This window comes from Oryza glaberrima, chromosome 12, assembly GCF_000147395.1.
Source record: "Oryza glaberrima chromosome 12, OglaRS2, whole genome shotgun sequence".
Taxonomy (NCBI): Eukaryota; Viridiplantae; Streptophyta; class Magnoliopsida; order Poales; family Poaceae; genus Oryza; species Oryza glaberrima.
This window is the reverse complement of record NC_068337.1, coordinates 5,390,506-5,418,463: the sequence shown is the minus strand read 5'-3', so window position 1 is coordinate 5,418,463 and position 27,958 is coordinate 5,390,506. Positions and strand designations below refer to the sequence as shown.

Sequence of the window (27,958 nt, the reverse complement as noted above, 5' to 3'; positions counted from 1 at the left end):
GTACCGCACCCAGTGAAATCAGGATTTTGACCAAATAATGAGCTACCATCAGCACTTCTGAACTTGAAAAAAAAATATGTAGATCAGATAAAAGCCAACTATAAGCAGAGGAGAGGAAAGAATTAACATTCTGAGCTTAAATTTTACAAGCCCCGATAGCATCATTAATTCCTTTAATGTTCTTCCCTAATAATATGCTGGAAAAAATAATCCTTAGATTTCAAATACTTCAAATGTTGACCAGAAAACCACATTAAGAGAAGGCAGATGACATGACCATTATACATTGAATGTATGTGGGGTCCTGCCTCTGAACTGCATTGCACCCAAGACCATCATGCTCGTAAGCAAAGGTCACCACCCTCTTGCACCCAACCCGATTGAGAGTACCGTGAGACCAAGATGGACATGGCGCTTGCTGTCAATATTTACCATAAAACGGAATTAGAAGAGAGCAGGTGATTTTTTTTTCATCTATTCTAAAACACACAGACATACAATTGCCTTACCATCTTGTATTGGTAGATCTCCATGGAATTCAAGATAGAGATAGGTCGATCAGACGAATCATTTGTCCTCTTGAATCCAAACCAAAAAAAGATGGCAGTGGAGGTGGAACATTTGTTCATATAAGCAAGACCTTCCCTGAGCATTCTCCTGTACATCAACAGTTGGTTTAATGAATTTTGTCTTGCCTGGAATGGCTAGACATTCAATATTTGCAAAATATGAAACTGCCCATGCATTTGCTGGGAAATCTTCCAAATAAATATGGTAGGTAGAGCACCCATTTTTACCAACTACAGCAGTTTGCATAACCGACCTTTTCAGGTGCTACTTTGTAGACACTACAAATAGGAAATTTGTAGTTGATATTCTTTGTCCCTAGAGCAACATCGAGAAGGTAATTTGCTCGTGACACTAAATCAGGATTCTATATACCATCAAATGGAGTATTGGATACCTGAGCAATAAAAAAGGAACAGAGGAGGCACAACCCTTCAGCTAGTTGTCTACATCAAATGTTCTTTTCTTAAAAAGTGCTATGTGTGTTGCAGCATGTCATACCAATTGAAGTGGATACAGAGATCAAGCTTGTTAAGCACACATTACTGTAGTTCAGCTACCTCTCTATAAGACGACCTTTTCATCACAATAACATATGCAGTCAGTTATTTCTTTAACACAACATTATATACATTATTGATGTTAAGTTTTACAAATGAACCACATGTTGTAATCTACTAATATTATGGGTTTCTAAACAACTTATTTCATCCAAATGTTTTGAACCCATTTAAAGCTATTGACAACGAAAGTATTAACACAATGCTATGCAGTAGTGCATACCTGACTGACACATTGCTTTATGCAAACTGGACGGTCCAAGAGCCCCTCCTCCTCAACAACACCCTCAGGTAGGCCAGCTGAGCATCTTCTTCTGTTTAATATTCAAAATCAACTACTTTTCAAGGAAAATATACATACTAATGTGAAATTTTAACACGTGTTTTATGTGCATTGTGCTCACAAGCAGTTGTATTACTAATCCAAATGAGAACATTGGAAATTTGAAATGTCTATGATAGTATGAATGTATGATGTCAAGTAAACTGACCTCTCCAAAAGCCTCCATTTTTAAAATAATATTTACTGATTCAGATTTATCCCTGATCTACCCACTGAACTGACTTATTCCTTCTGCAGAAAGATAAGAATGACACACTTTCAACACAATATGTAATTGAAGATGATTAAGTTCACACATTCGGATTTTCATTGCAGACATACTCTATGTAAGATGCACCCTCTAAAGACGGCAAATTGCTAGTGTCAAACTCAATTATGTCTTCAGTATTTGGTTCTTCTAAAGAAAAGCAGGGGAGTCCTCCACAGGCTCAATAGTTGAGGTGGAAACAGCTTTAGGATAATGGGTGACCTCAATAGGTTCAATCTCTTTGATAGTACCCCATACCCCGTTCCTCAGACAAATCATTGAACTCATTGGGTATACCATTTCTAGCACCATCACAACTTTTAGAACGAACTGCTGTGTAGTAGCTCTGATTTCCAGTCAACAGAAAAACAACACCTGGCATTTCTTGATTACTTCTGTTTTCAGGATTTTTGTTGAGTATGTTATAACACTTTCTGAAAAGGATTGCTTCAGAAACAAACATTGGCATCCTCAATACCAGGAAATGAAGAGACCAAAATGTTGAGAGTGCCATTCCACAGGAAGATTAGAAGCAGCAAAGAAATTGGTTGGTGGCTGCTTTGTTAGATGGGGTCTACCAGTTAGATCCTCAGGCTGGTTAGATCTGGGAGGTTTTACAGCTGATCAAATATTTCCACAAAAGCACCTTGCTGGATTTCTTTGAGCAGTATCACCATGTAATGCAGGAGCCTTTCCCTTAAAGTTAGTCAAACAATGAGGTATTTAGGCCTTCAAAAGGAACATTCTCATGAAAAATGAGAAACTCACAGAAAGAAGGGAAGAAACAAACAAGAAATACAAAGTTGACATATTGAAAAAGTTCATAACTAGAAGTGCTAAAAGCTAAATTTTCTCCAAGCATGATAAATAAAATAATTACAAACTCGCATACATTTTTACCCTCTAATAATTTCCCCATCACCTCAGGTTCTACATATGCAATTACACATGATTATTACCTTAAAGTTAGTGACTAGCATCTTCCATATGAATCAGGTGCCACAATTTTTTCCATGCATTTTTAGTTAATAATTTGCAAAGATTGGTTAGATGCAAATAAGAACTTAACATGGAACATAAATATATTAATACCTCAAAGTATCTGAAAAATAACATCTTATTTTTCATGCTATACGTAAACAAGAAACAGCATCAATGACTATGTACAAAAGAGCATAACAGATACCTGAGCGAAAATCCCAACTAGAGGTGAAGGGATTCCAAGTGATGGTGACTTAGCAGACATTGGTGTAGGGACAACAACAGAACTGAAGGTATGGCCAAGATTGTTAGGCCCTGCTTGCTGTCAAAGGATTCACTGTCGAGCCGCCCGAACAGTGGGAATGATTTCTTTTCATTATCCCGACAACGTTTCATTAGTTACTGTAACTGTCTATTTAAACATATCAATATCCTCATAAAAACTGTCCCCACACAGCATACACATGACATTCACATCCACTAGACGATGCCTTCTTCAGGATATGCATTTCCATTTCCCACCTTCCCATCATCTCCTTCCTCTAGCTCCAGGCCTTGATTCTTCCGCCTGTAACACACCATGTGGTGTGACATTGCCGCCCCCTTGAGGCGATGACAGAAAAAAAGCTTGCATATCATGGTAATCTTCCAAGTAGCACAAGCCGATGGCATTTCTCCCCATCGCACCAACACTTGAGTGTGAACAGTGTTAACCTTTTAACAAGACGGCAATTCAGAATTGCAGATGGTTCCAGTTCTCTGATGTGCTGTTGAAGTGGAGAGGGCAATCGAGAAAAGATCGGAACATGAGCTGGCACAAACTGCTTGAGCTGAGAGACATGAAAGACAGGGTGGATAAATGAATCTCCAGGAAGCCTGCAATTTGTATGCCACTTCCCCAATGCGAAACAAGATGGAAACGGACCAAAATACTTAAAAGCTAACTTGGGTAAAGCTGAAGCAACTGATTTCTGATCATAGGTTAGAACTTCAAATACACTTGTTCTCCCACTTGAAACACCAGCATACTGTTTCATTCTATTTTTGGCCTTAGACAGCTGCTGCTGAAGCATGTCAGAAAATAATTGATGATCTTGCAACAAAGTGGATGCCTCGTCATCACCAGCACCTCCAGTAACCAGCTCAGAAGGAAGGAAATGGCATACAGGATCAGTACCGTACAGAGCCTTGTGAGGAGTACAGAACAATGAAGTATGATAGCAGGTGTTATACCAGAACTGAACCAATGATAACCAAGAACACCAATGAGAAGGAGAAGCTGATGTCGCATAGCAGATTCGCAACTTCAAGGTAGCCTGAACCCCAGAATGTCCCACAAAAGCAGAAGAATGATAAGCTGTGATTTGACTCAGTCTGCAATGCAGAATTTTCAACAACGCATACTTTGACCTTGTGTTTGATGAGCCCATCCACCAAAGTAAACCCTTGAGAATTAGTGCCTGATGCTGCCAATTCGGTGAGAAGCTTCTGAGCAGAAGGATCAACAACCCTCCTACTGCTCCCCCCCCCCCCCCCCCCTCCCTTTTTTCTCTCTTTTCCCTTAATCCTCTGCCTCTTCCCTGTTCGCTTGTTCATTGTTCTCACGTCGAATGTCTTCAAGCTGGCCAAACTTTACTAGGGAAGTTGGTGCAGGTGTTCGTATGGCGTTCTTTACAGTGATGCCAAATGAGACTAGATGAGAAACCAAGTGATCACATTCTTGTTTCTGCATCTGCAAAATGAAGCGATAGAAAAACACCTATAATTTCAATATACCATCCATGATGCATGCATGCCGTTCAAATGATGAGAGAAAACGGAGATCTTACTTGATCTCCCCCTTGCACATATCGAACAAAAAAATCCGGTGCTGTTGGGGGTCCTCCAAGCCCACCTCCTAAGAGACCCCGTGCTCGCTTTGAACACATCTCTGCAGTTGCAGCAGAAGTACGCTTGTGTCCACGTCCATGTAATGCTGGCTCCTGAGGTAATCTTATGTTTGCATCACCCACCCCGGGGTCAACTGCAGACCATTTCATCTCTCTCGGAGGGGGTGCGAGACTCTCATGCTCAAACAACCCTCCATTCCAAGCATCAACATGAAGGTAATAAAATACCTGAATCAGATCATCCAATGTAACCAATACATCAATGCCACAGTCATGTGGATGGTGTGTTAAATTCGTCAAGGACCCCATCACTTGAGCACTAATTGAACTCCAGTTCTTGATAAAACTATTGACATAGTCTCTACCCAACTCCGGTGTGATCACCTCAAGGATTGCATCGCAATGACGCCTATGGATTTCACGAGATTTGGATTCCATAATCAGCACAACAAAAAGACCAATCCACATTGGCAAGTCCTTTGGGTCCTGACACTTGCTTGGAACAAAGGTACACAATCCGTGGAAGCATTTTCTAATGAATTGCAAATTAACAGTAGTGTTTCCTGTCCCATTGGGCGATATGGTATGGTGATTTCCTTTGAATCTGAGAAGGTGGCTATGGACACTATCCATATAAAGGCCCATCAAATCTTCAAATTCCATTTGGAAAAATCCATTTGTAGTACAAAAACCAATTAGCCATGCCATCCTGGCTAATACTACGAGTATGACATAGCGACCTTCATGTTGCAGGACATAGTAAAATGTCCCATCCAAAGGGGTAGTGTATATAACTTGGTCCCCAAAACGTATGCGGAAGGGTGAATTCATGAGAAGCCAATATTGAAAATGAGCCTGGCATCTGTTGAAATTTTCCAAGAACTCTTCCTCGGTACCTTCAAGACGTAATGTCACTGTGTTCTGCGAGCACAAAGAAGAAAGTTTAGATTAATGCCATAGAAACTATAAAGAGAAACATAAATTTGTGAATAAATCCAAAATATAGGAAAACCTCATATTAATGAGACAAAAGAAATAAAACCGTCCAATCTAATTTCATTCTAGAGGTATAACAGACCAAAGAGGCAAAGAACACTTGGGACTACATGATCCAAAGAACTCTCCTATACAGTAAATCATAAAAAAACAATTCTTGATAAAACTTACTCAAATGCACATACTAATTGAAAGTTTAGAGGCTCCCAAAAGCTCACACTGCCGGACCACAAACACTGGCAACAGCGGCATCCTATCTTACCCCCAGTGGCAGACATCGCACACCCCATGACCGCTCCTAGTAACAATACTGCACACTACCTACAAGGGGTCGATGAGACAAATCCCCTTCCCGTTGTTATGACCCAAGCTCGTGAGAGATCAAATCACATGAACTGGTGACAGTGTTATGGGTAGAATTTGGGAGAATTTGGGGGAGAAAACAAAGTAGGTCAAGGGGAACAGGGGAGCACAGGAGAGAAGAGAACACAGGAATTGTACTCCTGAACTCCTCACTGGAATCAAAAACTTTCACATCACCATAATATCCTTGTAATTATCAAAGCCAAGAGTATGCAATTATTGAAGCCATTAAATCTCATCAAGTGTTCCTCTGCATCTAGTTTATGTGCATTGCCATCCACAAGCACACACGATATTTCTTAAAACACTTGATCTGCTGCCTCTGCAAACAATGAAACTCCACCGACATGAGTGAGCACGATGTCCTTTCTCCTCCAGGCCCAGCGCACAAGACAACGAGCAATGCGTATTCGTGGCACCCACTTGACAACATGATGGTTACACTTGCTCAGCATGGAGGATGCAACTGATCTTCAACTACACTTATTGGACTTGAGGTATAGCTAATAAGTGAAGTGTCTGTAGGACTGTAGCTGCAGAGCCTGTCGAGGTGGCAAGTCCAATGTCCAGGATTAACCATCAAACACATGGGGGCATCGCTAGCTTCTGGTCGCTGGAGCACGGGCTGCACATACTTGACATCTAACAAGCAACACCAGCGTCCACGGAGTTCATGTTGAGCTCGTGCTGCGTCTTGGCATGATGTACTTGAATGAGACCGACAGCCTCGGAAGACGAGTACCCACTACCCGTCACTCTCGCGCGGGCGGCTCGGGGGGGCGAAAAAACCCTAGCCGCCCGCGCCTCTTCTCCATCCCCGCTCCTCGCCGCCGCTGGAGCTCGCCGGCGGCGAAGCCGGCAGCGAGCAGGGAAGGTGGCGGCGAGGCCTTTTTCTTCGTGGTGTTTCCTTCCTCGGCGCGAAGCGGACGGGACGAAGACGACGAAGTCCCCCACCGGCACGGTCCGAGGCGGCGGCGAGGTGGGGAGAGACGGCGGATCCGGCGCCCCCAAGGCCGGATCCGGCCATCCCCCACATGGATCTGCGCGGCGGCGGCGCAAGGGCTTGGGGCGGCGCGGCGGCGTGCGGTCGTGGTGGCGGCGGCGTGCGGCCGGCGGCGCGGCAGGCGGTTGCGGCTTGGCCGGCCCGGCTCGGGCGCAGAGGTGGCGGCTGGCTGTGGCTCGGCGAGGCCAGCCCGGGCGCTGAGGCGGCGGACAGCCGCGGCTCGGCGACGGCTCAGCGTGGCCGACCCGCGCGCAGAGGCGGCGGTGGCGCGGCCGGCTGCCAGAGTGTAACGCTCCGCTTTTTGCGTGACGTTAAAAACTAATTCGGCAAAATCCTATTCGCGAAAATTTTCGTTCTTTGTGTGAGAGTCTAAGTTGTGCCAAGGATCTCAATCTAATCCCGTTGTTCCCCCTCATCGAAATCAAAATCCTCCACCTCAAAAATTCCTCTTCCGATTCGAGTCTCCGAAATCAAATTCCGAAAGTCAATCCCTTCCCTTGAATCCTCTCCAAATAATTGTTCCCATTCCCGAAAGTATCAAACTCCCACTTTGTTTCCTTACTCGTCTCCTTGAACCCTTGTGTACAAGTATCAAATTTAGATTCAAATCCTTTTTTTTGAATCCCGTTGGCGACTCCTCCCTCTCATCCAAATCCCAATTCCGGAAGTCAATCTCTCCCTTCCTTGAACTCGTTGCCAAATCTTTCTCCCGATTTCGAGAGAATCGATCCTCATCCAAATCATTTCCTTGACTCCACCCTATGTTCCCGAGAACAAATACCCAAGTATTCCTTTTGAATCTTTTCCATGACTTCTCCTTGAGTTTCCCTTGATACATCCCTAAACCCTCGAGTTCGAATATCAAATTTGAATTCGAATCCAAACCCTAAATCTCTCCAATTCTATCCAAATCAGTTTTCTCTATGAAAGTCTAGTTTGCCTCCCCCAAGTTCTATGGGCCGAACACCCCCCAAGCCCATTTCTTCCCCTCTGCTGTCCTCCTCCCTCCTCTCGCACGAGCGATGCACGCGCATGAGCCGAGCAGAGAGAGAGTTCTCTCGCTCTCTCGTCTTCTTCCTCTCTCTCGCTGTTTCTCTCTCTCATCGAGCTCCTCCCCGGCGCCAAAACTCCCGCCCCCGCCTTTGAATTCCGCCGCGCCCTCGCGTCGCGCGCGCGCGCCCGCGTGGTCGCCGCCTGCACCGCCCGTGCCGCGCCTTGCCTGCCCACCGCCCAAAACGGAAGGGACATGCCTCCCTTTTCACCGTCCCCCTCCCCTTTTTCCCTTCTGGGCTAGGTCTCTCTCTCTCCCGCCCGTGTCTCCTTGCGCCCGGAGGCAGAGCACCAAGACGCAGACGCCAGCGGCCAGCTCGCCGCCCCCACCTTGACCGCTCCATGCTGCCAGCCCGCGCTCGCGTTTCAATTTTCGCCGTCCGATCCACCGCCTTCGCCGCCCAACGCACCCACGCCGTCCCCGCTTTCGCACTGCCCACGAAACCGCCGCTGCCGCCCGTGAACACCAGCCGAGCTCCCTTGACTGCCAATGTTGGTTTCCCTCCTCCAAACCGACCTCTCCTCCTCGCCTATAAAGCCTGCGCCTTCCCCTCTCGTTTCGTCTTCGCCTCGCTCGAAACACCCGCGCCATTGTTGCCGGCCGCCAGCTGCTCGCCCCCGCCCCGCCGCGACTGCCTCCTCGCTGCCGCGCTGTGCCAATGGCCGCGTGAGCCTCGGCGTCGGCCTCGTCAAGCTCGGTACCGCACCGCCGTGGCCAAGAGCGTGTGCACACGCTCATCATCCTTTCGGCATCGCTGCCTCCCTCCTTTCCCCGGCCGCACCCTCTCGGTTCCACGCCGCCCCGCCGTCGCGACCACCTCGCCACGACTCCCTCCGCGTCGCCAACGCTGCTCCTCTCTCGTCGGTGAGCTCCCCACCGCATCCATCCTCCTGCCGCACGCCATAGCCCGCCGCACGCCATTGCTCTGCCCTGGAGGTTGCTTGCCGTCGCCATGGCTCCCTAGACTAGCTCGTCGCCGCCCGACGCTTGAAACGAGTTCCTGAACCCGTGAAGAAGCTCACCACCCGGTGAATTGGACACCCGTTGCCCCGGCGCGTTTTCCCCTTTCTCCCCACCGGCGATGGCCGCCGCCACAATCCGCCGCCGTCGGCCCTTCTCTCGCCGATTCCTTGCGCCGTGACCCACCCCGTGTCCTCTTGAACCTCCCCGGCGCGCCGCCGCGGCCGCCCGCCTCGCCGACTGCGGCCGCGCCGTGCCACCCATCCCGCCGCCGCACGGCCGCCGTCGCCAGCCGCCGTGTCGCCGCCTCTCCCTCATCCGCACCGTTGAATCCTCCCGCCTTGACCCCCTCTCGCTTCCGGTGCCCGCCGCCCACTCCGGTTCGCCGCCGCTCGCCGGAACTCGCCGCATGCCGTGAGCGGTCGGATTGGCCGCCCGGCCTCCTCCCTCGCCCGTGCCAACGTGGCTGTCCACGTGGACGCCACATCTACCTGCCCGGCCCCGCGGAGACCGGTCAAAGGTCTCCCGGTCCTCCAATCCATCGCGCCGCCTTGCGTGCGCCCGGCCCGCGTGAGCCGTGTCGCCGCCTTGTCGGTCCCACCTTGCGCCCGGCACGGTGGACCGCGTCCACCGGCTTGCGTCGCGTAAGCCGCGCCTCGCTCGGCCTTGGGCCGCCTCCCTCCCGCGCGCCGGCCCGCTTGCCTCGGCCGAGCCGCAAATGCCCTGGGCCGCGCCCTCTTCGCTCGGCCCAAGTCTAATATACATCCCTCCTTGATTTCCCTTCCAAAAAGGGATTTAATAAATCCTTTTTCCTTTGTTCCACAAATCAATTCCTTATTCCAAAATTCTGTGAATCATTTTCCCTTGGTCCTGCTTGTCAGTGAAATTCAATAATATTCTTGAGAATATTATTTCTATAAATTCCATAGACCATTTCTCGTCTTCTAGAAATTCCAATTAAACTTCCAAAATTCATATCTCCTCGACCGCTCGTCCGATTGACTCCGTTCAACTTCTAATAATTCCGTAAAATTGAGATATATTTAATGGCACTATTAATTAGTCTAAATAGGGTTTTTCTTTTGGTCTTTTTAGGTTTTCGATTGTTTGCGTATAGTCGCGGTTACCGGATTTTCGTCGATCACGGGTTTTCTCAAAGATTCGTGAAGCTTCGTGAAGACCTTGAGCAAGGCAAGTCACCCTTTGATCAATTGCTCCTATAATTGGAAAATCATTATTAATTTGTTTGCAACTTGCATTAGTAGAATCACACACTCAACTTGCTTGGCCTCGGTTTGCGTGCCAAACCGACGGACCTACCCAGTAGTCGCACTAATTCCTATAGGTCATACTACCCTGATTCCTTGTCGCTCCACCCTTGTGGTACCTCGGTATTCGTGCTCTCTGAGCGCGTATACTAAATATCCCACATACACCGTTGTTTGTCGAAAACTTGGGAAATGGGTTTGTGAAGCCTCGAAAACCCGACATATGGTGTCGGTGTGTTTGAAAATAAAATGAATTGTGAAAACTCGCGATGCGAGGGTTGTGCCTATGTGGCACTGTCCCGTATTCGCATATAAGGACCGATTCCTGTGGGAAACTCATCGAACATAATCAAAATGCAACCACAAGGTGGAATGGGACACCCTGGCTAAGTAACTAGTCGGTTCAGGGAAACCTCGCATGCCAATAGTTGGGAACGCCGGGGCGGGGTCGGTTGGATCCAAATCGGGTTCCTAGTAAGGCAAGGAAGAGAAGCTTGCCAGATTACCGATCGAGGTGGTTGGAGTTTGATTTGTGAAAACTAAAATGGCCTATATTTATGTGAGGATTTGATCCTTCTATGTGGCATGAGGTATCCCTGGGTTGGCTTGGGAAAGGCTTTGTTGCGAACCTCCGATACCGACGGGTGTTCGGAATAAGTTCGTATCTTGTGGGTAAAGTGTACCCCTCTGCAGAGGTTAACTAACTGTTCGAACAGCCGTGCCCACGGTCATGGGCGGATGTGAGGTGGTTCCCGTTGCGTAGATTTGTTTGCCTATGCTTTGTGAAAAGTTGTTGTGGTGCGGGAATCGTAACCAGAATCAGCCTACGTGGCAGATGGATGACCTGAGTGGTCAGAAACGAATCTGTGTGGTTTGGGATGTCTGCGGGCATCATAGACTAGGCTTCCCGAGTGGAAGCGGATTGTTGTGCTACTGGGCAGCTGGACTCTGGGAGTCCGAGAAAATGAGAAAGGCTCTAGGAGCCGATTAATCAAGTGAAATGGCTCTGGGAGCCGAGAGGTAATGATCTGACCCGGGAGGTCGATACATTACCAATTGAGTTGTTGACAAGCATCTCTTAAGTCGATTTGAGACGCGAGTCTCTTTTCGGCCCAAACTTAACAAGAAGTGAATCACTTAGTGATTTCAAAATGGTTTCAAACAAAGGATTTGCAAATCAACCTTGCCTCTCTTCCAAGCTTGCATTAAACTCCTAAATTCCCGTGACTTGCTGAGTACGAAAGTACTCACCCTTGCTCTATATAAATATATATAGTTCCTTCGCTCTAAAGCTGAAGATGAAGTGAAGTGAAGATTAGGGTTTCGTCCTGGTTCCCAGCCGTCGCCTGTGGTGTTGGGTGTTAGTCCGTTGGCTCCGCTGCTGCTGCTGTTGTTGGTGTTTTCCTCGTCCGTGTCGTCGGTTGCATTCTCGGGCTGTTCTGAGCTGCAACCTAAGTTAAGGTAAATAAGTCCTCTATTTATTTTAAGGATTTGCAATGATTCATATTTGTCACCGTGGGTACCAGCACTATGTCCTGGGACTGGTACCGAGATCGCGGTTTCGTAGGAAGCGGTTCGCGCTGTTATTCCTACGACACGCTCCTATTAGGTGCCGTTGTACGGCGGTGCCGGATTGGGGTGTGACACAGAGGCGGCTGCGGCGCCCAGCGCGACGGCGTGCGGGCGTGGTGGCGGCGGCGTGCGGCCGACGGCGAGGCGGTAGGGCGGCGGCTGGCTGTGGCTTGGCAAGGCCGGCCCGGACGCTGTGGCGGCGGACAGTCGCAGCTCGGCGTGGCCGACCCCGCGCGCGGCAGCGGCGACCCCGCTCGTCCTAGCCGGGCAGCTGAGATGCCGTCGCGGTGGCTAGGTGAGGCGCGTGGCCGGATAACGGGGGCGCTGGCGGGTGGCGCCGGTCTGGAGCGGCAGCGCCACCGGCGGCCAGATGGTAGTTCTAAGGGAGCTGGCGGCGGTGGGTCGTCTTCCTCGTTGCCGGTCGGCACCCTCGCCCTTCCTGGAGCTCCTCCCCTTCTTTGCGGGGAGTTTCTAGGTTGGATTGAGGCGACAGCTCGTCAGCGGGGGAAGCTCAGGCTACTGATGCAATGCCACCTAGTCCCGGGTTCTCCTTTGGCCAAAATTGGCGAGGCCGCCGGCGGGTGGTGGACCAGAGGGGTCTTGGGTCAGCTCTCAGGGGTGGTGGCTCGATGAAGTCGGCCGACGGAGAGGCGTCGGTGTGGTGTGGTGGATGCTACGTGCTGCCATTTGTCTGTGTGGTGGTTCTGAGTTGGTGGACGGCTACCTGCAGTCAAGGTTGTAGGGTCCCAGGCAAAAGCCTAGTCCGGTGGTTCACTGGGCCGGTAGCGGCTACGTCTTCGGGCGTCGTAACCTTTTTGGGGCGTTGTCGAGGGTTTCCCTCTCCCTTTCTCGACGAGCTTCTCTGGGTGAAAACCACATCTTTTTCAGATGGGCAATGGCAGCATCCTGGATGTCGTGACCACCTTGGTGGCATCGTTTTCGGAGCCTCGTCTATGTGGTGTTGCCGTTAGCCTAGCGGCATTCGGCCACGCTTAGCGGGGGTCGTTTGGTGCTAGGCTTCACCCTCAGCGGTTTGTGCTTGGGTGGTAGTGCGTGGTGTGTGGCTTTGCACCTTGGTGCATTTGATGTTTTTTCTTGTAACTTTTACTCCTTAATATACTCGGTTGGCCTCCTTCGGCCTTCCCGGCGAAAAAAAAAAAAGAGACCGACAACCTCCACATAAGTAAACGCCTCAATTGCATTCATCACCTGCAATACGGAACAAATACTTGGTGAAGCACCTCTGTGGTCACTGGACAGAGCACACGGCTCACGATGACGCGAACAACACTTGCGGTGGTTAGCTCCTTGTTTCTTGGCATTTCATCAAACATCTTCTGGGCATCAACACTGGAGGTCACCTCTGGATTTGAAACTTGAAACACGAGGAATCCGCGTGATTTGAAAGGTGGTAAACAACCCAGAGCCACGGTCCAAGCTTGCCCCCAAACTCATCAGGCTTCGCCCAGAATCAAAATGCCACCACACATGGCTTCCTTCCTCTGTTCCCCTGCTACTCCAGTGAGTCCAATGGCGATGATCCCCATCAACACGATAACCGCCGCCTTCCCGGCTTCCCGCTGGTCGCGCTCGCGGCCGCCGCCGCCGCCGCCCTCAGCGCCACCGTGTGGTGCTCTCTCTCGCTCGCCGCCCGCGCGTCACCGCCATGCCCCCTGCGGCCATGCGCAACCTAAGATTCCTCATCAGATGGGCTGGGCTGGGCCGGGAGCTATCGGATGAGGCCCAAGAACAAATCACCCACGCCTTCCCGCCCTTGATGCCGCCTCGCCCGCCATTGGTGCTCCTCCCAGGCTGCGCGCCGCGGCGCCGGCGACCAAACGACGACGGTCGATCCCAACGCGCTTGATGCAAAGATGATCGGGGAATTCCCACGACCGCGCGACATTTGCTAATACCGCTTCCGATCCATCTCAACAACAACAAATCGATCATGAAAGTGTTAGATATGTGTATAGCAATGTAACCTTAGACTTATTTTACTGTTGGCCCATGAGGCCCATATACCATTGTATATGCTAGTGCTCTCCTGGAATACACTGTACTGATTTAGCACAATTCACATGGTATCAGAGCAAGGTTGCTCTTGCGATTCCCGTCGATGTCCGCCGCCGGCGAGCTCTTCACCGGCCTTGGTCTCCGGCGAGTGTCCTCCCTCATCTCTTCTCCCAGTGGAAGTTTTCTGCTGTGTGTCCTGTTTTTCGTGGTCACTTGATTTTGGGGATCGACCCTCTTCTCTTCTGGCTGGAGCATCTTTTTCTCCTGCTGGATCTGCTTGACTGCTTTTTCTCCTGCTCGAGGTTGCATTATCCAATTGTGCCAGCTGCAGTGGTGTCGGCTAGCTGCAGCCTGCAGGACCTGCAGCCTCCATCCTTTGCTGTCGCACTTGCCGCCAGGACTCTTTCCAACAAATCTGCCATGTGCTGGATCTCCTGCTGCTGATTACAGTACCTAATTGCAGCCACTAATTGCAGCAGCGGCAGCTCAGTGCAGCAATGCAGTAGCAGCGTTTCAAGTGCAGCAGCAGCTCAGCCTTTCAGATTGCAACCATGGCATCAGATCCACTTGGGAATGTCATTCTTTTGCCTTTGGATATAAAACTCAATGGCCAAAATTACCGTGAGTGGGCTTCCTCTGCTCGTATGCAACTCAGGTCGTATGGTGTGGCCTCTCACTTGAATGATGATCCACCTCATGAGAAGGAAGATGAGAAGAAAATTGCAGCTTGGCAGCGTAATGATGAGCGTGTGATGGCCTTCTTGTGCATGAGCGCTGAGGTCCCCATTAGAATGAATTTTATTGATCTTTCTTCTGCTAAGAAGATGTGGGAGTATCTTCAACAACGCTATCAACAGAGCAGTGCAGCTCTCCGCTTTTCTCTTCGCAAGAGCTTGCAAAGCCTTGAGCAGGGCGACATGACCATTGAGGAGTTTCATAATGCCTTCACCTCCTTGTCTAGACAATTGGATTCTATGGTGCCAAAGGCTGGAGGTGGGTGCAGACAGTGTATATGCAAGGAGAAATATGAGGAGCAGAGCCTTATGTTTGATTTTGTGATGCGTCTTCGATCAGACTTTGAACCTATTAGGGTGCAGCTTCTTGGTCGGTCTACTCTTCCTACCATGGCTGAGGCTCTCGCAGACTTAATTGCCGAGGAAACTCGTCTACAGTCACTTCCCAACGCCACAACACCGCAACACATTGTCCTTGCTTCTTCATTGATGGGAACCTCCTTGTCTGGTGATCATGCTTTCCAGCATGGGTCCTTAGCAACTTCTTCCACTCAGATTGTTTGCTCCCACTGCAAGAGGTCTGGTCACCGTATTGAGAAATGCTTCAAGCTACATCCTGAATTGTTGGCTGAGTTTAGGGCCAAGCGTGGTGCATCTCGTCGTGCCCCTAGTTCTTCAGTTACACTTGCTGCTCCCACTGTGACTGCAGCTTCAGTTAGTGCAACTTCAACCAATCATGGTACCAATCAGCCCTACATGAATGCTTATCAACCTAATGGATCAGCTTCTTTGGCCCCTGCACCAGGTACTTCTCAGTCATGGGTGTTAGACTCAGGAGCCTTTTTTCATATGACATCAGATGTGTCTCAGCTTGCATCCTGTCAACCAGTTATCAATGGTACATGTGTTCAGACAGCTAATGACACATCCTGTTTAGTTACTCACCAGGGCACTCTTTCCACTTCACAACTCACTGTACCAAATGTTTCTCTTGTGCCACAACTTTCCATGAATCTCATTTCTGTTGGACAACTCACAGACATGAACTATTTTGTGGGTTTTGATAATACCTCTTGCTTCGTGCAGGATCGTCAGACAAGAGCACTCGTTGGTACTGGCCATCGCCATAATAGCTCTCCTGGGAAGCTCTATGTTCTCGATCACTTGAGTCTTCCACCTTCATCTTTTGGCTCCACCACCACTAGTTCCGCAGCCTTGGGTTATGCATCTTCTGCAACTTTTCCACAATGGCATCATAGATTGGGGCATCTTTGTGGGTCCCGCCTTTCAACTTTAATTCGTCAGGGTGTTCTAGGTCATGTCTCAATTGATACTACTTTTGATTGTACGGGTTGTAAACTTGGAAAACAGATACAACTTCCTTACCCTATTAGTAATTCTAGGACTAGTTGTCCTTTTGACCTTGTTCATTCTGATATATGGGGCCCTGCCCCATTTGCTTCTAAGGGTGGACACAAATATTATGTCATATTTATAGATGATTATTCAAGATACACTTGGATTTACTTCATGAAACACCGTTCACAACTTTTATCCATATACCAGTCCTTTATTCGCATGATCCATACTCAGTTTTCTGCTGCTATCCGTATTTTTCGTTCTGATTCAGGAGGGGAGTACCTCTCAGCTGCTTTTCGACAACTTCTTTCTTCCGAGGGTACTCTTCCTCAGCTCTCTTGCCCTAGTGCCCATCCTCGAAATGGTGTTGCTGAGCGCAAGCACCGGCATATCATTGAGACTGCCCGCACTCTATTGATTGCATCATTTGTACCTTCTCATTTTTGGGCTGAAGCTGTTTCCACTGCTGTTTATCTCATCAATATTCAGCCATCATCTCGCCTTCAAGGAAAGTGTCCAGGAGAGGTTCTATTTGGATCTTCCCCATGCTGTGATCATCTTCGCATTTTTGGTTGTACTTGCTATGTTCTTTTGGCAACTCGAGAGCGCACCAAGTTGTCAGCTCAATCAGTTGAGTGTGTTTTTCTTGGCTATAGTATTGAACATAAAGGGTATCGTTGTTATGATCCCTCTTCTCGTTGTATTCGCATATCTCGAGATGTCACTTTCATAGAGGATCGTCCATATTTCTACTCTAAAATCTCGCCCTCCTCATCTCCTCAGGAGTCCATTTCTTTTCTCCATCTTCCACCTATTCCTTCTCAAGACCTAACCACCATCAGTGAGACACCTTCTCCATCTTCCATTCCTTCACCCTCTTTGGATATACCATCATCCACTCTAACACCAAGGTCAGAGATGTCACCTTTTCCTTTCCACTATAGTCACCGACCTCGAACTCCACATGAGTCTCAGCCTCCCTCTTGTCTTCCTTCAGATGTTCCAACTAGTACCATTAATGCTCAATCTGATGATCCACCCGTTGCTCCGCTCATTGATGATCCACTTGTGTCATCACCACAGTCTGCTACACCACGATATGGTCTTTGAGATCGCAGCAAGATAATGCCTCATCCTCGTTATATGTGTGCAGCAATTGATGGTGTTCAGGAGCCTAGTACATATCAAGAGGCTGCTGCCATTCCTGAGTGGCAATTGGCTATGACAAAGGAGCTTGCTGCCTTAGAGCGAACAAGAACCTGGGATATTGTTCCTCTTCCTTGTCATGCCATTCCAATTACTTGCAAGTGGGTGTTTAAGGTGAAGACTCGCTCTGATGGCTCTATTGAGCGCTACAAAGCTCGCTTAGTTGCTCGCGGTTTTCAGCAAGAACATGGTCGTGATTATGATGAGACTTTTGCTCTGGTTGCTCACATGACCACTGTTCGTACTCTTGTAGCCGTGGCAGCTGCTCGTTCCTAGACCATATCTCAAATGGATGTGAAGAATGCTTTTCTTCATGGTGACCTAAAGGAGGAGGTTTACATGAGACCGCCACCTGGTGTTGATGCCCCTGCCAATTATGTTTTTCGTCTCAATCGTGCTCTTTATGGTTTAAAGCAAGCACCTCGTGCTTGGTTTGAGCGCTTTAGCTCCGTTGTTTGTGCTGCTGGATTCTCTCCAAGTGATCATGATCCGGCTTTATTCATTCATGTTTCTGACCATGGACGGACTCTATTGTTGCTTTATGTTGATGACATGCTAATCACAGGGGATGACTTAGAGTATATTGCTTTTGTGAAGCAACGTCTAAGTGAGCAATTCATGATGTCTGATTTGGGCCCTCTTAGCTACTTTTTGGGGATAGAGGTCACTAATACAGAGGATGGCTACTACCTTTCTCAGCGTCGATATATTGATGATCTTATAACACGCTCTGGTCTTACTGATACCAAGACTGCCACTACTCCAATGGAGCTACATGTTCAACTTCGTTCTACTGATGGTGTTTTGCTTGAGGATCCCTCTCGATATCGTCAAATTGTTGGAAGCCTTGTTTATCTCACTATAACCAGACCAGATATTGCTCACATTGTTCATGTGCTTAGTCAGTTTGTCAGTGCACCTACCTCTGTTCATTATAGCCATTTGCTTCGTGTACTCCGTTACTTGAGAGGGACTGCATCTCGACAACTATTCTATGCACGCTCGAGTCAGCTTCACCTCCATGCATATTCTGACTCAACCTGGGCGAGTGATCCAATGGATCGTCGATCAATTACTGGATATTGTATTTTCCTTGGTACTTCTCTCATTGCTTGGAAGTCCAAGAAGCAAACTGCCGTGTCAAGATCCAGTACTGAATCTGAACTTCGCGCACTTGCTACTACCACTTCTGAGATTGTTTGGCTTCGTTGGTTATTATCTGATCTTGGTGTAGAATGCAAGGATCCAACACATCTTCTTTGTGATAACACAGGAGCTATACAAATTGCCAATGATCCTGTAAAGCATGAGTTAACTAAGCATATTGGAGTGGATGCATCATTCACACGCTCTCATTGTCAGCAGTCAACAATTTCTCTTCGATATGTGCCATCTGAACTTCAAGTTGCTGACTTCTTTACCAAGGCTCAAACTAGAGAGCAACACCGTCTTTACATTCTCAAACTCAATGTGATAGATCCTCCAAATCATTCTCCAAATCCACCTTGAGTTTGAAGGGGGGGCTGTTAGATATGTGTATAGCAATGTAGCCTTAGACTTATTTTACTGTTGGCCCATGAGGCCCATATACCATTGTATATGCTAGTGCTCTCCTGGAATACACTGTACTGATTTAGCACAATTCACAGAAAGAAACCCTAGCAAAGCCCCCCCCCCCCCCCCCCCATCCGACAAGGCAAAGGAAGAAGAAGAAAAGGAAGAAGAAGAAGGAGAGAAAATCCAACAAGGCAAGAACAAGAACAAATCCAAGAAGAACAAATTTCTTCTTAAAAGAAGAAAAAAAAAAGAAGAACAAGAACGAATCCAAGAAGGGAAGAACCGATCGATCGAGCAAGCGATCGATACTCACCCGGGGGCGTGGGGGAGGAGGAACCACCGCTAGATTCTTCTTCTTCTCCCTCTTCGGCGCCATTGCCGGCCAAGAAGCTTTGGCTCTCTCCTCTGCCTCCGGCGGCCGGCGGGTTAGTTAGGTGACCGTTATGCTGAGCTGACAGAAATGCTGACTCAAATATCTAACTTCTTGTTTTTTTTTTCCTAAGTGCAAATAATATCGTGGTCAACAAGATTGGTTTCCAACCTGCCAACACATATTAATATGGAGTATTTTGTTACCCTTGTGGAAAATAGAGACGTGTAAAAAAAATAGCTCGTACCAAGCACAGGCAATTATCAATTTAATTCATTGACGCATCATGTTTTACTTTTTTTTTTTCGGCTGAACTTTTACTCCTATTTGGTTTGCAAATGATTGGGGCTGCCCCTCAATGTCATATTGATAAAAAGGCAGGCAGTCTAAATATGCAAATTAAATGGGCTGAGAAATGGAGTAAATAAATTAGATGATGAGCTTTCAGAAGTGACTGCTAGATGAGCTTGCCGCAATGCTGCAGTATATACACAAAATATACAGGGCTCTGTTATGTGAGCCTGACACCTGAAGTACTGAGCATTTTTTACCAAACTCCAATCAATTTTTTTAACAAAAAAAAAAGTTATATCTCCCAACCTTCCGAATTCCTGGTGTCAATCACATTTACTCAACTATCTTGTCCCTCCTTGCAAAATTAATCTACATCATCAACTACAGTAAGAAATAAAAGAATGCGGAGACAGCAAATGATTGATTATGAGGTTCAAAATCATTAGCTCAACAACACATATCGTCAGGTGAATTCCATTGCCCATTGCTTATGAACAACACAAGCAGCGGCAAAAACACACCATGGTTTGGCTTTTGGAACTACTAAGTGCGTAGTCTGCAACATTGACTAAAGAATAAAAGCATTAATTTTGGGTGGAAATAATAAGCGCCTGGCGGTGGCTAGAGGCTGCATTATGTTGCTCCTAGTTTCACCATTGCTGTGGTTGTGGCGTTGTGCTGGAGCTCCCTGTGATCAAGGAAACAATGTTCAAATGCCATGTCAAAAACGGCCAAAGCTGAAATTTCAGAGTTTTCCACAGATACTCTGGGGAAAACACCCAGCTTTGCCAGATAGGGAACAGGGCCAGAAACACCGGCCACCAACTTAACTACTGCAACTCTAACAGGGATCTCAAGGAAGAGAAACAAAAACAAAACGAGTTTAGGTTCTGGCAAAGAACAGCAAGGCTCCAAAACACTGCTCAGCCTAAACATGGGTAACTTCTAGGATCTTCACCGCCATCGACTCCGCTCGAGCTTCTTCTCCTTTGTGCATCGCCCTACTCCACTGCCAAAGGAAGAAAATCACACGAAAAACAAGGGTTAGAGGTGTGGACAAGATTTTCTTTCTGAAAATCATGTCATTTCTGTTAGCCATAATACCCAGGTCACTGCACCCAGCAGCATAAGACCCTTTTCATTCATTTTCTGGCCAGGGTAGCCTAAAATTTCTTGAAAGAGCTGGGTAAAAGATGATGGAGCTATGCTGCATTGTGCATCTCTCAGCACACACCACAGAAAATTGGCCACATGGCAAGAGAAAACGATGTGGACAGCATCTTCTATCTCAGAACAAAGAATGCATCTCTCAGATCCTTCCCAATTCTTCTTAAACAGCTGGGAGGTTGGATTGAATCTTATCTTTCCACGCAAGCCATACAAAGTGCTTTACCTTCAGGGGCATTGGCGCTTGCCAAATATCTAGTCCTCTCATGTCTTTCACCCCATGAAAGGTTAGTATTTTGTAGCAAGACTTTGTAGAAAAGATTTGTTCTTCTCAAAAGGCCAAAGCATCATGTCTTCCTCATCAGTAAGAGATTTCAGCCATTCGTTGCCCAAGGTTTTCCCACTCCACCTCCACCGGGCCAAAAGACCTTCTGAAAGAAATCCCCTCAGGCCAAGAGGCCAGAGCATCAGGCACCAGAATCTCTTGTTGGTTACAGATTTGTTTTCAAAGGACAGGACCCAGTCCAAACATCTGACCAGAAAGAGATATGAGTTCCTTATCCCAATTTCCATTCAGAGTTGTTTTGGACCCAGAATTTAATTGAGTGCAAGCTTCTACAAAATTGTGACCCTCCCTCCTTTTCAGATTGGAAAAACCCCTTGATCTGTAGATATTTTCTTCTTAACAGCTCTATACAGGGGCTCATGTCCCCTGATTCCAGCTTCCAAATCCATTTGGATAACAGAGCGTGTTATACTTCATTGTTTCTGTGAACCCCATGCCCCCAAACTCTTTAGGACTGCATAAATGGTCCCACTTCATCATGTATTTTTTTTCTTGGAGCCATTACCTGCCCATTAAAACCTGCTCCTAACTGTGTTGATCTTGTGATGAATGCATTCTGGCAAGAGATAGAAACCCATTGTATAGGAGGGAATGGATGATAGGCAAGATTTGATAAGGATATCTCTCCCCCCAGATGAGAGATTTGACTTCCATGTACCCAACCTCTCTTCTAACTTTTTTTTTTTGACGAGAACCTCTTTTCTAATTTTTGTGGTCGGAATTTTAACACAGAGATCCCTACCTTTTGTGGACTGATGGGTAAAACTAGATACTTCATTGGGAAGAACCTACAGGGCGGTTGAGCATGTTAGCAACTCTGTTCAACTCATTTTACTCCAACCCCACAGCAAACACCTTGCCTTTATCATAGTTAATCTTTAGACCAGGACATGTCCTCAAAGCAGTAAAGAAGGAACTTGGTCACAGCAAGGTATGGGATAAAAATCACTGTATCATCTGCATGTTGTAGGTGAGTCAATCCCCCAGGGAGGTGTGGGACCAGCCCTGTTAGGATATTGGTGCTTTTGGCTGCATCAAATAGCTGGACCAACGCATCACTCACATAATTGAAGAGCAGCGGAGAGATAGGATCCCCCTGCCTGAGGCCTCTGTATGTACTGAAAAAAAAAAAAGATCTCTCTCCATTTATGTTGATACAGACTTTTCCACCTTCTACACAGATTTTCATCCAGTGAATCCATTTTTCAGGAAAATGCTTTCTGTCCAACACCCCATAAACGAATTCCCATCTCACTCTGTCATAAGCCTTCTCAAATTCTAGTTTCAGAATCACGCATCTTTGTTTATTTCTCCTTAGTTCATGCATCACCTCATGTTGTCACACCCTTCAAGTATGAGCCTGCCTGGAATAGAAGCAATTTGTGTTGAGGCAACGGTGGATGGAGCCACTACAGTATGTTTGTCAGAATTTTGCTGATACTTCAGGGAATCATTTAGCCACAGACAGGTCTGAATTGCTTGATTGAGGTAGGGGAGGGAATTTTAGGGATTAGGGTAATGGCACCAAAGTTCAACCTCCTTAAGTCTAACTCTTCATCATGAAGCAGTTGCAGCATCTCAAACAAACCCTGTCTCAGCTGTGGCCAGAATTGTCTATAGAATTGTGCAGGGAAGCCATATGGACCAGGAGCAAGGTTTAGTTTTGCTTCCTTGATTACCTTGTCAAGCTCAGTAACATCAAATTCTCTTATCAGAAGAGCAGCATCCATCTCAGAAAGGCATCTCTCTTCTCCACAGAAATCATAGAGCTTGAAATTCGAAACAGCTGTATGGGAAAAACACTATGGTTACAGGAGGCTCAGGGCAGATTGGTTGTAAGAACATAGACATTTTGACTGAAGTTATCAGTAATGTTAAGATGAATCACCAGTACTAATTTGTCGGAAATATATAAAACCGTGGAACATATACAGCCTTATCAGTTATCAACAAAGATAGTTGCTTACCAAAATCTCTTCACTGTTGAGGATTCCTTTTTATTATCAGGAATAGCGTAAAGCCTGTTACTGATAACTTGACATTTCCATTTCGGTCCACAACAGGGACAACCTACATTAGCAGGAAAGTTGCATAATCATGTGATTATGTAAAGGACCATACCCTGCATGGTGATTCGCATAGGAGATTAATTATGTGGAGCCCAACTTCATCGAAGGCTGTGGAGGCAATGGCTCTCGCAGTGTATCCCCAATGCCATGGAACTCATGGAGTGCTGATACTGTGCGAAGGAACTCACCGTTTTCAATAACTTGCTTTGATCCCTACTTTGCAGTAAAAAGGTAAATCATATCCAGCTACAAAGAGATTCATCCTAAAATGAATCTTATAAATGCATGCGCAAACTAATGATTTTCTGTTAGCTTATCGGGATATGCATACGCACTGTTTTTTACAGCATGTCACTCAAATAATCTACCCAGCTTTATAGAAAGACAACAGAACATGCATATGCACTTATTTGTCTGTCATTTCATCTTTTAAGGAAAAACACATTCCATATGCGTAACCATGCTTCAGCAACAAAGATTAAAATGAATTGTGCACCATATAAACCACAAAACTATGATACTTTTATATATCATTAAGTGCTGTGACTGTCTAATAACTTCCTATGACCAAGAAGTACTAACTGTAAGGTGAATTTATAATAAGAAAAGGATTATTTCCACTCATACTCTTTGCAATTCCACCCAAAGTAGTCAATTCGTCAACCGGTGAACTGCCAAGTGGCAACTTCAAATGAGATTGCCCAGCAATTGCAACGCAGCAGGCATCACGAACTAGTAGTCATAATTCCCTCCTTTGTAACACAAAATATGTTCCAAATAAAACTCTCCCTTTCAGACGAAACATCAAACAGTGCACGGGCACTGTAGAAGTTGTCAAAATTTTCCACAAAACGCATAGAACGTTCCCCTCCCCAATCCCGTCATTTCGTGCAGGACCAACCATGAATTTGTGATTAATGTATTTACTACTCACCTCCAGCAGAAATTGAGCCCTCCAGTAGTTCCCAAGACATGCCCACATTTCATTCACAACCTGCAAATTATTGCACCTCATTCTGCAACTCCGAAATAAAAAGAAAAGCCAAACAAACAGTAACTGTGGCATATATCACACCAATCTGCCAGAATTCATTACACTAAATGAACAGCCAAATTGTATTAGCATCTGCTGATCTGGAATATTTCAGATGCTTCTTTACCGAACATATGAAGAGGGCACGTAGTCATCGACGGGTGCATTTTTGTTCTAGTTACTTGTTGAAGCAGAATTTGTTGTACAGGCTTGAGTGTATTAGGAAACACACCACTTGTGTGACATGCTAAATGTGTTGCATAGTTCAGCCACCAGGTATTTAGCCAGCCTCTTGTCAAATATTACTCTTTTAGGTCCATGTGTCAATAGAACATGAGCCAGCCAGTATTCGAGCACAAAGATAGAAAATACTATTATCTAGTAGCAATATGGAGTAGGGTAGAGGCAGGAAAATATAAATTTGCATAAATATTCTTCCTAGCTGATTGAGTGAAGTTAGAACAAGAAATCCAAAGCAAAGAGAAGAACAAAAAAGGTAGGTACATCACATCATCAACTTACTGGTGCCCTCGAAGGAATCGTAATCACTGCTAAAAGTGCTTGTTCTGATTGATATCCCAATCTCCGTGCAAATTCAACAGCCATAAAATCAATTGAAAGAAAAAAAAATATGTTTTGCTCATATGGCAAGGTTTGCCCGACAATTGACATACACATGAAGCCTTGGTTGGTTCTGGTTCATATGGCAATATATATGGCACAAATCCTAATAAAAAACTTGCATTGCTCTTAGCTATTTACAGGTGGGCGATTTTTTGCCTGGAAATAAATAGAATGTAACAAAGTAGAAGGCTCAAAAGCCTTCTTGTAGCGAAGTGGGTAAGATTGACCAAAAGATCTCCACACCTATAGTGGCTAAATCCGCAAACTTGGCGCAATGAGACATACTTCCATGTGGTACAACCCTGGACTCAAATCTCCGACTGATTGAGCCATGCTGATGTGTTAGCTTGAACTCTGTAATAATCAAAGTGTTCAGTGTTGCAACAACCACAAACCTATTTTGGTCACGTAGCTTATCAATGGGACCTTGAAAGAGCTTAATTTGTGGGGTCATACGACTAACACGACAAGTCATAGTCAAGTTTAGGCTGCCACAGCCATCCTTGAGTTCATATATTCGAACTTGCAACGTTGCCTCAATTGCAAGGATGAAGTGTGCTAGCGTTATGTCCACCGCCATGCCGCAATCCCCATGGATGCGATAAATGTACGGTATGAAATTCGTTATCTCGCTGAAGGTGGCAGCCCCGTCGATGAGCACCAGATCATCTTGTTCATTCTCTCCCCTCTTGATCCTCAGGTCGTACTCGATCATCACGCGGGAGTTCATCGTGATGCCCCTCTTAGGGCCAGTCATCTGTATAAACGGATAGGAGACGTCGCGGATGGTGAACGGATCGTCCCTGGTGCGGTTGAAGACGTAGTTTCGCAGCGGGTCCAAAAGATCCCGCGCAGCCATGAACCCATACAGCTGAATAGCACCGGCACCAGCAGCTCCGGTGGCGAAATTTGAGATTTCGGCTAGCTCGAGGGAGAAGATCTGCATCATGGAGCAACCAATGTGCCACTGGCAATCGGTGACGCATGGCCTGCAGTCCTGCTCTGAATACGATGGTGTCATCGGTTCCAGGCGAGCTGATGATGGAATGGATCGATTAAGCAAACAGTGATTAGTATATACTACTCTCTCCGTTTCCGTTTCATCATATTATAAATGGCTTTGACTTTTTTTCTACTCAATTTTTTAAAATTTGACCAAGTTTATGAAAGAATATAACGATATTTCCAACACAAAACAAATATATTAGCAAAAATTATTCAATGTTACATTTTACAAAATTAATTTGGTGTTTTAGATGTTAGGTAATTTTTTTTATAAACTTGTTAAACCCAAAGAAGTTTGACTAAATAAAAAGTCAAACGATTAAAATGGAGAACAGATTTATCAATCAAAAAGTGGAGAACAGAACAGATAACTGTTAAATTGATGAAAAGTTTGACAGCAGATGGGGAGTAGTGGGATTAACTGGGGGGAATCGGAGATGCTTTGATGCTTTGCTTACTTTCGCTGGTGTCGTCGAGGTGGTAGAGGCCGTGCCAGTAGTGCGCATCCTTCCTGTAGATGGAGCCGTCGCGATGCTTGCTGCCCGGGATCACAAAAGCCGGGATGATGCCGTCCTCATGGCACGCCGCCGGCAGACACGACAAACCCTTCGCCGGCGGCGCCGGCGGACGCGACTCCTCCTCCGGCTGCAAATCCACCTCCTCCTCCTCCTCTAAATCCTCAATCGCCTTCCTCTTCCTGGAGCTAGGGCGACTGGCAACCGCCGCCTCCTCGTTAGCGTCGGAGGCTGGCCGCCGGCAATCGCCGCCTTCCATCGGATTCGAATCGAATAGGTTTAGGGCTTTGCGGTTTAACTGCATCGAGTCGCCTCTTCTTTGTTTCTTTTCCTTTTATTAATTCGTGCTGAATCGACATTTGATCGGAGTCGGCCAGTTTCAAGTTCAGGCTTCGGTCGGTGTGTACTTTAGCTGGACGGGGCTTGGGCTGTTAGAAGGCCTGACGGGCCAGCACCATATTAGTAAGAGGACGAAGTCTACCTTACCTCCCTTTACCTTATTAGTAAGAGGACGAAGGCCTGACGGGCCAGCACCTCATGCCTCAACCACAAAACCAGTTATAACTTTGTCCTCCAACTAAAAAAAATTGTGGCAAATCGACTCTTGGGCGGTTCGGGAGGTGGTTTCATCCGACGTGGCATCTTTGACCCCGTTGACTGGCTGAGCTAGCACGTGGGCTCGTATGCCAGTGTCTTGTAGAGAAGGTGTGGCTGGTGAAAACTCACTGAGGGAGGAGGAAGAAGCCATCGTTGCCCACGCCCAACGCCGTCACCTCACCTCCTCCTCCACCCATCCGCCACCGCCAACGCCACCATCAACCCGGGCAACAAAGATGCCCTCGCCTAGGAACCCAATGCCATTGATCCCTGTGGCAGCAGGGAGGGAGGAGAGGAGGTGGCGGCGAGGCCGGAGAAGGCGAGGGAGGGGATGAGGTGGCTGAAGAGAGGCATGGGAGGAGAGGCGGCGGTGGGGAGGGAGGAGAGGAGGCGGTGGCGAGGGTGGAGGATGCAAGGGAGGGAAGGGAGGAATAAGTTCACTTTACGTCTCTTATCATTCCGTCAAATTTAATTTGCATCCCTAAACCGCAATACAAGAAATCTTAATCCCTAATTTACAAAAACAATGCAAAAGAGATCCTATGGCACTACGGAGACTAGTTTTGGTTGACATGGCGCCTACATGGCATGTGGCCCACATGGCATTGACATCTATGGAAAAAAAAGGGACAATTTCATTCTTACCCCTACTTTTAAGTTCAATATTAATTTTGCCCCTGTTTTTTTAGGGATTTCGATTTTGCCCTTACTTTTTTCAAGCCAAGTAGACGTTTGCCCTTATTTTTAACAGAAGTTTGTGGACCTAGGGTATTGAGCTTAAGAAGTAGAAAAAAAAAAGGAACAAATAATTTTTCAATTCGTTGGTGGACCTTTATACCCTTGTTGAGTCATAACCAAACAATGCCGAGTCCTTTTTCCCTTCCCCAGTCCCTGTCACAAACCTACAGCGGTGAGCAGATGGTCGCGCGTGTCGAGCAGGCCAGGCGAAGGCGCCTCGACGAGGGGACGAGGCGACGGTGGGGTGTTGTTTAGGCGGCTGCGGCTTGACGCGAGGAGCAGGCGACGACGACGGTGGTGTCTCGGCCAGGCGTCGGTGGCTTGATGCGGGGAGGGGGCTTGATGTGGGGAGGAGGCAACGGCGCAACAGCTCGACGCGGCGAGGAGGCGACAGTGACGGCGGTGTCGCGCGGAGAGGAGGCGACGGCAGCGGCCCGGTCAAGCGGCGGCAGCGAGGAATAGGAAGCCGCGCGCAGCGAGCAGATCTCAGGGGTGGACGGGTGGTGCATGCAAGCAGAAGAAAAGCAG

General features: G+C 47.1%; 2 protein-coding genes, 1 long non-coding RNA gene and 1 pseudogene across 3 annotated transcripts; 1 reads left to right on the top strand and 3 right to left on the bottom strand.

Annotated features, from left to right (window-relative positions):
* Positions 1-16: 16 nt before the first annotated feature.
* LOC127756861 (uncharacterized) lies at positions 17-1,699 on the bottom strand. The gene is made up of 5 exons (XR_008013316.1): positions 1,619-1,699; positions 1,351-1,441; positions 510-657; positions 286-418; positions 17-57 (listed from the first exon to the last, which is right to left on the bottom strand). It is a non-coding gene; the product is annotated as an uncharacterized LOC127756861 (long non-coding RNA).
* A 2,560-nt stretch (positions 1,700-4,259) lies between these two features.
* LOC127756856 (uncharacterized) lies at positions 4,260-19,048 on the bottom strand (annotated as a pseudogene).
* LOC127756859 (uncharacterized) lies at positions 13,903-16,015 on the top strand. The gene is made up of 2 exons (XM_052282245.1): positions 13,903-15,355; positions 15,637-16,015. The coding sequence occupies exons 1-2, from the start codon at positions 14,368-14,370 to the stop codon at positions 15,678-15,680; spliced, it is 1,032 nt and encodes a 343-aa protein (XP_052138205.1). The 5' UTR covers positions 13,903-14,367; the 3' UTR covers positions 15,681-16,015.
* Positions 19,049-24,397: 5,349 nt separating the features above from the next.
* LOC127757397 (uncharacterized) lies at positions 24,398-26,399 on the bottom strand. Its single transcript, XM_052282896.1, has 2 exons — positions 26,039-26,399; positions 24,398-25,610 (listed from the first exon to the last, which is right to left on the bottom strand). Exons 1-2 carry the CDS (start codon positions 26,397-26,399, stop codon positions 24,766-24,768), a joined length of 1,206 nt encoding a protein of 401 aa, XP_052138856.1. The 3' UTR covers positions 24,398-24,765.
* Between the last annotated feature and the right edge of the window lie 1,559 nt (positions 26,400-27,958).